This window comes from Leucopleurus acutus (assembly GCF_964270905.1).
Source record: "Leucopleurus acutus genome assembly, chromosome: 3".
In the NCBI taxonomy this organism is placed as follows: domain Eukaryota; kingdom Metazoa; phylum Chordata; class Mammalia; order Artiodactyla; family Delphinidae; genus Leucopleurus; species Leucopleurus acutus.
In genome coordinates this window covers 98,255,860-98,271,231 of record NC_139145.1, presented here as the reverse complement: position 1 = coordinate 98,271,231, position 15,372 = coordinate 98,255,860, and the positions used below count along the sequence as shown (strand labels likewise).

At 40.2% G+C, this 15,372-nt stretch overlaps 1 protein-coding gene across 1 annotated transcript in view; it reads left to right on the top strand.

The window, feature by feature from the left end:
- The window catches only part of CAST (calpastatin), a 128,329-nt gene that overhangs the window by 62,592 nt on the left and 50,365 nt on the right, over positions 1-15,372 (top strand). Inside the window, exon 4 of the mRNA XM_082837361.1 lies at positions 2,509-2,568. Coding sequence (XP_082693487.1) covers positions 2,509-2,568 — 60 coding nt within the window. The remainder of the gene's footprint in view (positions 1-2,508; positions 2,569-15,372) is intronic.

Sequence of the window (15,372 nt, the reverse complement as noted above, 5' to 3'; positions counted from 1 at the left end):
TCACAAGGTCAGAGACAGGTCGGTCGGTTTCCCATCAGCTAACACAGTACTTGACACAAACTATGTTCTGGATAAATACTTACGGAGCCAGTGAACTGTGGTAAACTCTGATGGGTCACTTAATCTTTATGAGATACCATTTTCCTCATCTGTTTAAAACCTACATATTCAAAGTTCTTCTCTAAGGTTCTTCAAAGATTTATGGGTTAACTCTTCAAAATTCTTAAATTATAAGTTATTCACACCTATGATTAGAAAGTCAAACCATGTAGAAGATTTAAATTGAAAGTGTATATAATCCCCCAGTAAAGGTAAGAAATAGTAAACTTCCCTTGTCTTTACAAATAAGATTGAACACACTACACTTAGCCAGAGTTGAACCAGCCCATAACAGGGTGGGATTATTTGCCTCCTTTCCAGCCCCCATGAAGTGGTTTTCCTATTTTAGTTTCAAAATGTTTAGTGCCTTAGTGACGGGATAAAACTTTGACGGAGGAATCTATGCTGAGAACAGGTGTGGCCAAGGCCTTCAGCTAAATTCCCATTACAGCCTGCTCCATGCTTACTTACAGGCATTCCATGGAGATCGGACTGTCCTTGGTGAGCCTTTGAAAGTCTTCTTTCTAGGATTTAAGGATCCCTTCCAGCTCTTGCTTAATAAAGCAGTAAGGCAGATTGGAAAACCCAAGGCTATGTAATTTCAGGAATGTTTTAATAAACTTGGATGTTTAGAAAATGAATGTTCACCCGAAGATTTGCAGCTTAAAAAGAACCTTTGTGTGGAGTGTTTGTCTTGGGTGGTTTTAGATGGCTGAGGGAAATCACTGAAGGAGTGGGATGTAGCTAAGTGGAACTTCTTGAGTTTGAATGGACCTTTGTACAACCAATTCTACTTGTGGAAAGACAGAATTGTATAGATATGGGTATGTTAATCCCCACAAACTAAAAAAAATATTCTCCAGGAAAAATGAATATTCACATATTTGTCCATTAAGTTGATGAGGGAAATCTACTTTGGTACCTCTTCCAGTTCTTTATCCCAAAGAGAATGTGAGAGAGACAGCACATGCCTGCCACAGTGACAAGGGGTGTGTGTGTGTGTGTGTGTGTGTGTGTGTGTGTGTGTGTGTGTTTTAGGGTGGGGGGCTGCTTAAGGGTGCTCAGGAATAGTTAAGTTCATATGACTATGTTTGAAAAGTCAGTATACTAAAGCTTTGGGCTTTTATCTGTAAAATGTGGCAATTTAACTCTAAGCGCCAACATGCTTCACATTAAATGAGGTCAGTGGGGAAAGTGATCGTGTTCATGGGCCATGGGTTATAGTGGGTTCACGCAGTCACCTTGAGTGTGGTGTGTCGAGGTAGGGGAGCTGGGGCACCAGCAGGGATGGGTCCATCCTGCCCAGGGACTGAGCTTCTGAAGTGGCTCAGGGCCAGGCATCAGGGGATGGGGCTCTGGGCGCTGCTGGCAGGGAGCAGCTGTTTACTGACAGCCAGTTACTTAAGAAGACAACTGGTGCCAGATGGAATCCCTGGGCTCTAAAACCTAATGGAACTCAAATGTTAAGGAGGTTTAAATGAGCCTGAGTTGGAATTCACAAAGAATGTAATTGTGAGTTTAATATTAACCAGTGTAAGTTACTAGAGTATGTATTTCTCAATACCATGCAAGTGTCCACATCCACATCCCCCTGCTTGGGTGATTAGATTGCAGGGGCTGACTCCACATCCCTAGGAAAGGTGTTTCTTGAATACTTCAGTTACCATTCATCACCTTTGCCCTCCAGGGAGGAGCCTAGATGAGACAGATAATATAGCAATATCCCCTCTGCAACACGATCTCCCACCTTCTCTTCCTTACATGACGATTCTAATCTACTTGAGCCTATTTCCCAGAGCTATGCCTACTTGTCTATCTTACAATAGCCTAGGAATAATGCACCAGCAATTTAATGAACACCTACAATGTGCCAGGCATTTTACCCACATTATGGCAAATAATTACAACCCTGCAAAATAGACATTATAGGCCCCATTTTATATACTTGGAAAACTAAGACCCAAAGTCACAGAGCTAGTAATAGGCAAAGCTGGCATTTGAACAAAATTCTGTAAGTTTCAAAGTCCATGTTCTTTCTGAAAATAATACAAACAATAATTAGAATAATATTTACTGAGTACTTAAATACCAGGCAGTAATAAACTTAGAAGGTAGTTGTTACCTACGGAACAAAAATTGAGAAAGGGGAAACCAAAGATCAGAAAATTTAAGTAGCTTGCCCAAGGATTATTTAGTAAGTAGCACACTCCAAACGTGAGCCCATTTGATCTGGTTACAAAGGCTTTTACCCACTGGGCAACACCACATACTGAACTTTTATGGGAGTGGTACTCTAGGTTAGGTAAAACCAAGGTAAAGAGTTAAGAGTAAGTGTGGTTAAAAGGACCTGAAGGACAAAGAAGGTTGCAGGTTAACTATAATTAAACTTCTTATTGCTTTCCTTTCTAGGTGACAACTTCCTCTGCTTCAACCAGGAAGTCTTCCAGTATGAATCCCACAGAAACCAAGGTATGGAGAATCTTCAAGGGTCAACTTGGGTGAATGCCTTTCAGTTGATATATGGTAAAGCAAAATGAATGTGGGCTGTTGACAGATGGGTTATGTGTCCTAGGAAACTTAGGCTATGGAAGTAAACGTTTTCTTCCTAATTAATGAGAGTCTTTGGAAACTCAGCTTTCCTTTCAGTATTTGCCTCAAACACCATCTATACACTTATACGTCATTTTAGAATATCTAGAAAAGAGTAGTCAGCAAGAGTTTTTTTGGTTCTAGACTTGAGTTTTTTAAATTGTAAGATAATTTCTCTAAATACATTTCTCTGGATCTAGAAAAGAATATAAATTCTTAATTTCTTGCTAAAATGGTTCTATTATCCTGGCCACTTAAAACTAAATCTAAGAATGAGAAAGTTTACACTAAGTGAACATAGAAAGAAGTGATACAGATACTGGTTATTTCAGATGCTTTCTGAAGTTTCTTTCTGAAATTTGAGTCATGTGGGGTACCATCTTATTGATAAACCTTTGTCAAGTTCTTGGGATTTATTCTGATTATAATTTCTTGGAATTTCAGAAGAAAAAATACAAGCATGTCCTCCAGTGTGATTGCCACGTGGAGTAAGCCTAGTTCTGAAGAGCTGGCTGAGCTGCCTTAAACCCTCTCCCCTAATTACCATGACTCAAACCGTGTTTCTTGGGAATGTTTTGGGATGGAAGATTAAAGAGAGAGCATTCTCAAGATGCTCTCAACTAATTCTTATGAGCTAATATTCTTTAGTGCCTTTAAGAGTTACCCCAGCTCCATTATTATCAAATTTCGCTTGTTGAAAATTACCCACATACTTTTGCTTTCTATTTTCCTTGTAACTTTACTATCCCAAGTAGGATCCTATGCCATAACTTAGTACTGGCACCATAATTTAGTGCCACTGAGGGATCCTATGGCCTCATCTTGAACTTTTCTTTAAAGGACATTGCAAATACCTTGAAACACACTGTCCAACTCTAAGCTCTTATAAATGTCATTTAGCACTCATTTTAATTTTTAAATTTATTTTTAATTTAAAGTTACGTTTTTACTTAGTAATTTACATTAATTTCTTAATTATTTTCAAAATATATGTTAACTGATCCGTAATTAATCTGTTAGCTGTCACTACTTACTTATACCAAGCTTAATCTTAAAAAATAAAAAAAATCTGACCTTAATCTTAAAATAATCTTAAGACTGTAGTAGAAATATTTACCCCCCCCAAAAAAAAATTCTCATTGAACCTAGAGTCCATGAAAATTAAAGTAAGGAGAGAAAGGAAAGCCAGAAATATAGGATTTCTGTTTTATTATTTTGGTTTGCATTTGACACAATGCCTGTTTATAATCCACCCCCGCTGACACTCAGCTTGAGGACCAATGATTATTTCAAGTGTGCCCTGTTATCCAGAGTAAGTGTCAGCAAACACTTCAGCCATTGCTAAGCATGAATCATGAGAATTCCTGGCACTCCTACGGAACTGGATGAAGAGAAGAGAGAGAGAGGAAAGTAGGAGAAAGAAGGAGGGAGAGACAAAAATAAGATGCACATGATGAAGTGTCACCAGTGGCTGACTCAGGACCACTTTTTGCCTCAATTCTCTTTCCTTGGTGGATTTCAATCACACTATTCTCATTAATCATCTTATCTTCATGTGCTGCTTTTTAAATTTTTTTTTAATTTTAATTTTAAGAAATGTTTATTTTATATTGGAGTGTAGTTGATTTACAACGTTGTATTAGTTTCAGGTGTACAGCAAAGTCATTCAGTTTTACATATATATGTATCTACTCTTTTTCAAATTCTTTTCCCGTTTAGGTTATTACAGAATATTGAGTAGAGTTCCCTGTGCTATACAGTAGATCCTTGTTGGCTATCTATTTTAAACATACTAGTGTGTATATGTCAATCCCAAACTCCCAATTTATCTCTCACCCCAACCTTTCCCCTTTAATAAGCATAAGTTTGTTTTCTAAGGCTGTGAGTCTGTTTCTGTTTTGTAAATAAGTTCATTTGTATCATTTTTTTTAGATTCTGCATGTAAGTGATATCATGTGATATTGTCTTTCTCTGTCTGACATACTTCACTTAGTATGATAATCTCCAGGTCCATCCACATTGCCACAAATGGCATTATTTCATTCTTTTTAATGGCTGAGTAATATTCCATTGTATATATGTACCCCATCTTCTTTATCCATTCATCTGTCCACAGACATTTAGGTTACTTCCATGTCTTGGCTATTGTAAACAGTGCTGCAGTAAACACTGGGGTGCATGTATCCCTTTGAACCATTGTTTTCTCCGGATATATATGCTTAGGAGTGGGATAGCTAGATCATCTGGTAGCTCTATTTTTAGTTTCTTTTTTATTTTATTTTATTTTATTTTATTTATTTATTTATTTATTTATTTTTGCGGTACACGGGCCTCTCACTGTTGTGGCCTCTCCCATTGCGGAGCACAGGCTCCGGACATGCAGGCTTAGTGGCCATGGCTCACGGGCCCAGCCGCTCTGCGGCATGTGGGATCTTCCCGAACCAGGGCACGAACCCGTGTCCCCTGCATCGGCAGGCGGACTCTCAACCACTGCGCCACCAGTGAAGCCCCTATTTTTAGTTTCTTAAGGAACCTCCATACTGTTCTCCATAGTGGTTGTACCAATTCACATTCCCACCAACAGTGTAGGAGGGTTCTCGTCTCTCCACACCCTCTCCAGCATTTATTGTTGGTAGACTTTTTGATGATGGCCATTCTGACTGGTGTGAGGTGATATCTCATTGTAGTTTTCATTTGCATTTCTCTAATAATTAGCAAGGTTGGGCATCTTTTGATGTCCCTCTTGGCCCATCTATATGTCTTCTTTGGAGCAATGTCTGTTTAGGTCTTCTGCCCATTTTTTGATTGGGTTGTTTGTTTTTTTTGATATTGAGTTGCATGAGCTGTCTGTAAATTTTGGAGATTAATCCCTTGTTGGTCACATCATTTGCAAACATTTTCTTGCATTCTGTAGGTTGCCTTTTCATTTTGTTTATGGTTTTCTTAGCTGTACAAAAGCTTTTAACTTTAATTAGGTCCCATTTGTTTATTTTTGTTTTTACTTCCATTACTCTAGGAGACGGATCCAAAAAGGTATTGCTGTGATTTATGTCAAAGTGTGTTCTGCCTATGTTTTCCTCTGAGAGTTTTATAGTATCTGGTCTTACATTTGGGTCTTTAATCCATTCTGAGTTTATTTTTGTGTATAGTGTTAGAGAATTTTCTAATTTCATTCTCTTACATTTAGCTGTCTAGTTTTCCCAGCACCATTTATTGAAGAGACTGTCTTTTCTCCATGATACAGTCTTGCCTCATTTGTTGTAGATTAATTGACTATAGGTGTGTGGGTTTATTTCTGGGCTTTCTATACTGTGCCATTGATCTATATTTCTGATTTTGTGCTGGTACCATACTGTTTTGATGACTGTAGCTTTGCAGTATAGTCTGAAGTCAGGGAGTCTGATTCCTCCAGTTCTGTTTTTCTTTCTCAAAATTGCTTTGGATATTCGGGGTCTTTTGTGTTTTCATACAAATTTAAAAAATTTTTGTTCTAGTTCTGTGAAAAATGCCATTGGTAATTTGATAAGTTGCATTGAGTCTGTAGATTGCCCTGGGTAGTATAGTCATTTTGAAAATATTGCTTCTTCCAATCCAAGTACACAGTATATTTGTTTGTGTCATCTTTGATTTCTTTCATTGGCATCCTATAGTTTCTGGAGTACAGGTCTTTTACATCCTTAGGTAGGTTTATTCCTAGGTATTTTATTCTTTTGATGTGATGGTAAATGGGATTCTTTGCTTAATTTCTTTTTCTGATCTTTTGTTGTTAGTGTATAGAAATGCAACAGATTTCTCTGTATTAATTTTGTATAATGCACTTTACCAGATTCATTGATTAGCTCTAGTAGTTTTCTGGTAGCATCTTTAGGATTTCCCAGGTATAGTATCATGTCATCTGCAAACAGTGACATTTTTACTTCTCCTTTTCCAGTTTGGATTCTATTTCTTTTTCTTATTGCCGTGGCTAGGACTTCCAAAACTATGTTGAATAAAAGCAGTGAGACTGGACATCCTTATCTTGTTCCTGATCTTAGAGGAAATGCTTTCAGCTCTTCACTGTTGAGTATGTTGTTAGCTGTAGGTTTGCCATATATGGGCTTTATTATGTTGTGGTATGTTCCCTGTGTACCCACTCTCTGGAGAGTTTTTATCATAAATGGGTGTTGAATTTTGTCAAAAGCTTTTCCTGCATCTATTGAGATGATCATATGGTTTTTATTCTTCAATTTGTTGACATAGTGTATCACACTGATTGACTTGCAGATATTGAAAAATTCTTGCATCCCTGGGATAAACCTCAATTGATTGTGGTAGATGATCCTTTTAATGTATTGTTGGATTCAGTTTGCTAGTATTTTGTTGAGGATTTCTGTGTTCATCAGTGATACTGGCCTATAATTTTCTTTTTTGGTGGTTCTTTGTCTGGTTTTGGTATCAAGTTGATGGTGGCTTCATAGAATGAGTTTGGGAGTGTTCCATCCTCTGCGATTTTTTGGAATAGTTTCAGAAGGTAGGTGTTAACTCTTCACTAAGTGATAGAACTTACCTGTGAAGCCATCTGGTCCTGGACTTTTATTTGTTGGGAGTTTTTTAGTCACAGTTTCAATTTCAGTACTTGTGATTGGTCTGTTAATATTTTCCATTTCTTCCTGGTTCAGTCTTGGGAGATTGTACCTCTCTAAGAATTTGTCCATTTCTTCTAGGTTTTCCATTTTATTGGCATATAGTTGCTTGTAGTAGTCTCTTATGATCCTTTGTATTTCTGTGGTGTCCATTGTAACTTCTTTCTCATTTCTAGTTTTACTGATTTGAGCCCTCTCCCTTTTTTTCTTGCTGAGTCTGGCTAAAGGTTTATCCATTTTGTTTATCTTTTCAAAGTACCAGCTTTCAGTTTCATTGATCTTTTCTATGGTTTTGTTTGTCTCTATTCCATTTATTTCTGCTCTGATCTTTATAATTTGTTTCCTTCTACTGACTTTGGGTTTTGTTTGTTCTTCTTTCTCTAGTTGCTTTAGGTGTAAGGTTAGATTATTTATTTGAGATGTTTCTTCTTTCCTGAGGTAAGATTGTATCACTATAAACTTCCCTCTTAGAACTGCTTTTACTGCATCACACAGGTTTTGAATCATCATACTTTCACTTTCATTTGTCTGTAGATATTTTTTCGTTTCCTCTTTTATTTCTTCAGTGATCCATTAGTTGTTTAGTAGCATACTGTTTATTGTTTAGCCTTCACATCTTTTTGTTCTTTACAGTTCTTTCTTGTAGTTGATTTCTAATCTCATAGAGTTGTGGTTGGAAAAGATGCTTGATATGATTTCACTTTTCTTAAATTTACTGAGACTGGCTTTGTGGCGTAGGATATCATCAATTCTGGAGAACGTTCTGTGGGCACTTGAGAAGAAAGTGTATTCTGTTGCTTTTGATTGAATACTCTGTAAATATAAATGAAGTCCATCTGGTCTGATGTGTCATTTAAGACCTTTGTTTCCATATTGATTTTCTGTCTGGATAATCTGTCCATTGATGAAAGTGGGGTGTTAAAGTCCCCCATTATTATTGTGTTACTGTCAATTTCTCCTTTTATGGCTGTTAGCATTTGCCTTATATATTGGGGTGCTCCCACGTTGGGTGCATATTATATTTACAGTTGTTATATTATCTTGTGGATTGATCCCTTGATCATTACATAGTGTCCTTCTTTGTCTCTTGTAACAGTCTTTATTTTAAAGTCTATTTTGTCTGATATGAGTATTGCCACTCCAGCCTTCTTTCAATTTCCATTCCCTCACTTTTGGTCTGTATGTGTCCCTAGATCTGATGTGGGTCTCTTGTAGACAGCATATATAAGGGTCTTGTTTTCTGTGTCTTTTGGTTGGAGAATTTAATCCATTTACATTTAAGGTAACTATATGTATATTCTTATTGTCATTTTATTGTTTTGAATTTGTTTTTGTGGGTCTTTTTTCTCCCCTTCCTCTAGTTCATTATTAAACATTTCTTGTGTCTTCTCGATCTGTGCCTCCATTCTTTTTCTGAGATCTTGGATCATCTTTACTGTCATTACTCTGAATTCTGTTTCAGGTAGATTGCCTATCTCCACTTCCCTTAGTTGTTCTTCTGGGGTTTTACCTTGTTCCTTTGTCTGGGACATATTTCTCTGCCATCTCATTTTGTCTGACTTTCTGTGATTGCAGTATCTGTTTTGTAGGCTGCAGGGTTGTAGTTCTTGCTTCTGCTGTCTGCACCCTGGTGGATGAGGCTGTCTAAGGGGCTCGTGCAGGCTTCCTAGTGGGAGAGCCTGGTTCTTGCCCACTGGTGGGTGGAACTGGGTCTTGTCCCTCTGGTGGTAGGCAGGGCTGTGTCAGGGGGTGTGTTTAGCTGTGGGCTTAGGAAGACTTTAAGTAGCCTGTCTGCTGGTGGGTGAGGCTGTGTTCCTGCTTTGTTAGTTGTTTGATCTGAGGCATCCCAGCACTGGAGCCTACAGGCTGTTGGGTAGGGCCAGGTCTTGGTGAGAAAATGGCAGCCTCCGGGAGGGCTCACACCAATGAGTACTCCCCAGAGCTACCGCCACCAATGTCTTTGTCCCCAGAGTGAGCCACAGCCACCCCCTGCTTCCGCAGGAGACCATCCAGTACCAGCAGGTAAGTCTGGCCCAGACTCCTGTGAGGTCACTGCTTCTTTCCCTGGGTCCTGGTACACACAGGACCTTGTGTGTGCCTTCCAAGATTGGAGTTACTGTTTCCCCAGTCCTGTGGAATTCCTGTGATCAAACCCCACTGGCCTTCAAAGACAGACGCACTAGGGGCTCCTCCTCCCAAAGCCAGACCCCCAGGCTGCAGAGCCTGACATGGGGCTCAGAACTTTCACCCTTATGGGAGAACCTCTGCAATATACTTATTTTCCAGTCTGTGGGTCACCCACCCAGCAGGTATGGGATTTGATTTTATTATGATTGCGCCCCTCCCACCATCTCATTGTGGCTTCTTCTTTGTCTTTGGATGTGGGATATTTTTTTTGGTAGGTTCCAGTGTTTGTTTCTTTGTTTGTTTTTGTTGATGGTTGTTCAGCAGTTAGTTGTGATTTTAGTGTTTTCATGAGGAGAGGAAAGCTCACATCCTTCTACTCTGCCATCTTGTCTCCACCTCCCTTCATGTACCTTTTTCTTTTTTTTTTTTTTAACATCTTTATTGGAGTATAATTGCTTTACAGTGGTGTGTTAGCTTCTGCTTTATAAAAAAGTGAATCAGTTATACATATACATATGTCCCCATATCTCTTTCCTCTTGCATATCCCTCCCTCCCACCCTCCCTATCCCACCCCACTAGGTGGTCACAAAGCACCAAGCTGATCTCCCTGTGCTATGCGGTTGCTTCCCACTAGCTATCTATTTTACATTTGGTAGTGTATATATGTCCATGCTACTCTCACACTTTGTCCCAGCTTACCCTTCCCCCTCCCCATATCCTCAAGTCCATCCTCTAGTAGGTCTGTGTCTTTATTCCCATCTTGCCCCTAGGTTCTTCATGACCAATTTTTTTTTTTTTTTAGATTCCATATATAATGTGGTAGCATACGGTATTTGTTTTTCTCTTTCTCTGACTTACTTCACTCTGTATGACAGACTCTAGGTCCATCCACCTCACTACAAATAACTCAATTTCGTTTCTTTTTATGGCTGAGTAATATTCCATTCTTTATATGTGCCACATCTTCTTTATCCATTCTTCTGTTGATGGACGCTTAGGTTACTTCCATGTCCTGGCTATTGTGAATAGTGCTGCAACAAATATTTTGGTACATGACTCTTTTTGAATTATGGTTTTCTCAGGGTATATGCCCAGTAGTGAGATTGCTGTGCTGGGTCGTATGGTAGTTCTGTTTGTAGTTTTTTAAGGAACCTCCATACTGTTCTCCATAGTGGCTGTATCAATTTATGTTCCCACAAACAGTGCAAGAGGGCACCCTTTTCTCCACACCCTCTCCAGCATTTATTGTTTGTAGATTTTTTGATGATGGCCATTCTGACCAGTGTGAGATGATATCTCGTTGTAATTTTGATTTGCATTTCCCTAATGATTAATGACATTGAGCATTCTTTCATGTGTTTGTTGGCAATCTGTATATCTTCTTTGGAGAAATGTCTATTTAGGTCTTCTGCCCATTTTTGGATTGGATTGTTTGTTTTTTTGATATTGAGCTGCCTGAGCTGCTTGTAAATTTTGGAGATTAATCCTTTGTCAGTTGCTTCATTTGCAAATATTTTCCCCCATTCTGAGGGTTGTCTTTTTATCTTGTTTGTGGTTTCTGTTGCTGTGCAAAAGCTTTGAAGTTTCATTAGGTCCCATTTGTTTATTTTTGTTTTTATTTCCATTTCTCTAGGAGATGGGTCAAAAGGGATCTTGCTGTGATTTATGTCATAGTCTATTTTTTTTTAAAGTGGTGGCACAAGGGGTGTGCGTGATGCAACTGTTCTTTGTTTTTTCTTTTATTTATTTTATTTATTTACTTTTGGCTGCGTTGGTTCTTCGTTGCTGCGCGCGGGCTTTCTCTAGTTGCAGCGAGCGGGGGCTGCTCTTCATTGCGGTGCGTGGGCTTTTCATTGTGGTCGGAAAAGATACTTGATATGATTTCAATTTTCTTAAATTTACCAAGGTTTGATCTGTGACCCAAGATATGATCTATCTTGGAGAATGTTCCATGAGCATTTGAGAAGAATGTGTATTCTGTTGTTTTTGGATGGAATGTCCTATAAATATCAATTTAGTCCATCTTGTTTAATGTATCATTTAAAGCTTGTGTTCCCCTATTTATTTTCATTTTGGATGATCTGTCCATTGATGAAAGTGGGGTGTTAAAGTCCCCTACTATGGTTGTGTTACTGGCGATTTCCTCTTTTATGGCTGTTAGTATTTGCCTTATGTATTGAGGAGCTCCTATGTTGGGTGCATAAATATTTACAATTGTTCTATCTTCTTCTTGGATCGATCCCTTGATCATTATGTAGTGTCCTTCTTTGTCTCTTCTAATAGTCTTTATTTTAAAGTCTATTTTGTCTGATATGAGAATTCCTACTCCAGCTTTCTTTTGGTTTCCATTTGCATGGAATATCTTTTTCCATCCCCTCACTTTCAGTCTGTATGTGTCTCTAGGTCTGAAGTGGGTCTCTTGTAGACAGCATATATATGGGTCTTGTTTTTGTATCCATTCAGCCAGTCTGTGTCTTTTGGTTGGAGCATTTAATCCATTTACATTTAAGGTAATTATCGATATGCATGTTCCTATTCCCATTTTCTTAACTGTTTTGGGTTTGTTATTGTAGGTCTTTTCCTTCTCTTGTGTTTCTTGCCTAGAGAAGATCCTTTAGCATTTGTTGTAAAGCTGGTTTGGTGGTGCTGAACTCTCTCAGCTTTTGCTTGTCTGTAAAGGGTTTAATTTCTCCATCAAATCTGAATGAGATCCTTGCTGGGTAGAGTAATCTTGCTTATAGGTTTTTCTCCTTCATCACTTTATATATGTCCTGCCAGTCCCTTCTGGCTTGCAGAGTTTCTGCTGAAAGATCAGCTGTTAACCTTATGGGAATTCCCTTGTGTGTTATTTGTTGTTTTTCCCTTGCTGCTTTTCATATGTTTTCTTTGTATTTAATTTTTGACAGTTTGATTAATATGTGTCTTGGCATGTTTCTCCTTGGATTTATCCTGTATGGGACTCTCTGTGCTTCCGGGACTTGATTAACTATTTCCTTTCCCATATTAGGGAAGTTTTCAACTATAATCTCTTCATATATTTTCTCAGTCCCTTTCTTTTTCTCTTCTTCTGGGCCCCCTATAATTTGAATGTTGGTGCATTTAATGTTGTCCCAGAGGTCTCTGAGACTGTCTTCAATTCTTCTCATTCTTTTGTCTTTCTTCTGCTCTGCAGTAGCTATTTCCACTATTTTATCTTCCAGGTCACTTATCCGTTCTTCTGCCTCAGTTATTCTGCTCTTGATCCCATCTAGAGAATTTTAAATTTCATTTATTGTGTTGTTCATCACTGTTTGTTTGCTCTTTAGTTCTTCTAGGTCCTTGTTAAACATTTCTTGTTTTTCCTCCATTCTATTTCCAAGATTTTGGATCATTTTTACTATCATTATTGTGAATTGTTTTTCAGGTACACTGCCTATTTCCTCTTCATTTGTTAGGTCCGGTGGGTTTTTGCCTTGCTCCTTCATCTGCTGTGAGTTTCTCTGTCTTATCATTTTGCTTAACTTAGTGTGTTTGGGGTCTCCTTTTCGCAGGCCGCAGGTTCGTAGTTCCCATTGTTTTTGGTGTCTGTCCCCAGTGGCTAAGGTTGGTTCAGTGGGCTGTGTAGGCTTCCTGGTGGAGGGGACTAGTGCCTGTGTTCTGGTGGATGAGGCTGGATCTTGTTTTTCTGGTGGGCAGGTCCACGTCTGATGGTGTGTTTTGGGGTGTTTGTGGCCTTATTATGATTTTAGGCAGCCTCTCTGCTAATGGATGTGGTTGTGTTGCTGTCTTGCTGGTTGTTTGGTGTAGGGTGTCCAGCACTATAGCTTGCTGGTCGTTGAGTGGAACTCGGTGTTGGCGTTGAGATGGAGATCTCTGGGAGATATTTGTCGTTTCGTATTATGTGGAGCTGGGAGGTCTCTTGTGGACCAGTGTCCTGAAGTTGGCTCTCCCACCTCAGGGGCACAGCCCTGACGCCTGGCTGGAGCACCAAGAGCCTGTCACCCGTACAGCTCAGGATAAAAGGGAGAAAAAAGAGAAAGAGAGAAATAAGAAGATAAAATAAAATAAAATAAAGTAAAATAAATAGTTATTAAAATAAAAATTTTTAAAATAATTATTTTTTAAGTAATTAAAAAAAGAAAAGAAAGAAGAGAGCAACCAAACCAAAAAACTAATCTACCAATGATAACAGGTGCTAAAAACTATACTAAAAAACAAAACAAAACAAAAAATGCACAGTCAGAACCCTAGGACAAATGGTAAAAAGAAAGCTATACTGACAAAATAACACACAGAAGCATACACATACACACTCACAAAATGAGAAAAAGGGAAAAAAATGTATAGATCGTTGCTCTCAAAGTCCACCTCCTCAATTTGGGATGATTTGTTGTGTATTCGGTATTCCACAGATGCAGGGTACATCAAGTTGACTGTGGAGATTTAATCCACTGCTCCTGAGGCTGCTGGGAGAGATTTCCCGTTTTCTTCTTTGTTCGCACAGCTCCTGGGGTTCAGCTTTGGATTTGGTCCCGCCTCTGCATTTAGGTCGCCGGGGGGCGTCTGTTCTTCGCTCAGGACAGGGTTAAAGGAGCAGCTGATTTGGGGGCTCTGGCTCACTCAGGCCGGGGGGAGGGAGGGGTACAGAGTGCGGGGTGAGCCTGCGGCGGCAGAGGCCGGCATGACGTTGCACCAGCCTGAGGCGCGCCGTGTGTTCTCTGCGCCTTGTGTTCTCCGCGCCGTGTGTTCTCCGGGGAAGGTTGTCCCTGGATCACGGGACCCTGGCAGTGGCGGGCTGCACAGCCTCCCGGGAGGAGAGGTGTGGATAGTGACCTGTGCTCGCACACAGGCTTCTTGGTGGCGGCAGCAGCAGCCTTAGCGTCCCATGCCCGTCTCTGGGTCTGCGCTGAAAGCCGCGGCTCGCGCCTGTCTCTGGAGCTCCTTTAACTGGTGCTCTTAATCCCCTCTCCTCGCGCACCAGGAAACAAAGAGGCAAGAAAAAGTCTCTAGCGTCTTTGGCAGCTCCAGACCTTTCCCCAGACTCCCTCCCGGCTAGCTGTGGCACACTAGCCCCCTTCAGGCTGTGTTCATGCTTCCAGCCCCAGTCCTCTCCCTGCGACCCAACCTCCGAAGCCTGAGCCTCAGCTCCCAGCCCCCGCCTGTGCCGGCAGTGAGCAGACAAGCCTCTCAGTCTGGTGAGTGCTGGTCGGCACCGATCCTCCGTGCGGAAATCTCTGCTTTGCCCTCCGCACCCCTGTTGCCGTGCTCTCCTCCGTGGCGCCGAAGCTTCCCCCCTCTGCCACCCACAGTCTCCGCCCGCGAAGGGGCTTCCTAGTGTGTGAAACCTTTCCTCCTTCACTGCTCCCTCCCACTGGTGCGGGTCCCGTCCCTATTCTTTTGTCTCTGTTTTTTCTTTTTTCTTTTGTCCTACCCAGGCACATGGGGAGTTTATTGCCTTTTGTGAGGTCTGAGGTCTTCTGCCAGCGTTCAGTGGGTGTTCGGTAGGAGTTGTTCCACATGTAGATGTATTTCTGATGTATTTGTGGGGAGGAAGGTCATCTGCACGTCTTACTCTTCCGCCATCATGAAGCTCCTCTCCCCTTCACGTACTTCTCATGTTTGTTTCATAACACTTATATCAGCCTCCTCTTGGAGATTTCTGTGAACTTTATGAGCATATTTCTCTAAATATTTTGAGCTTTTAGAGAAAAGATGTTAATTCAAATAAAGCCTATATCAAATCCTTGTCATGTTCTACAGCTTTGAAATCAAAGTCAGTCTAGCTCTGGAGGTATTATGTCTAGATCTATGTTCTCTCTCTCTTGTCCCTCACACTAGAATTGGTAGTCACACTGCTGTGTGTAAGATGAAAGGTCAGATCGTTGTTAATCAGGTTGAGATCTCTGAGAGGCTTTGTAGAGTGGACACTGGAGCCAGACAGCTTGGCTTCTATTC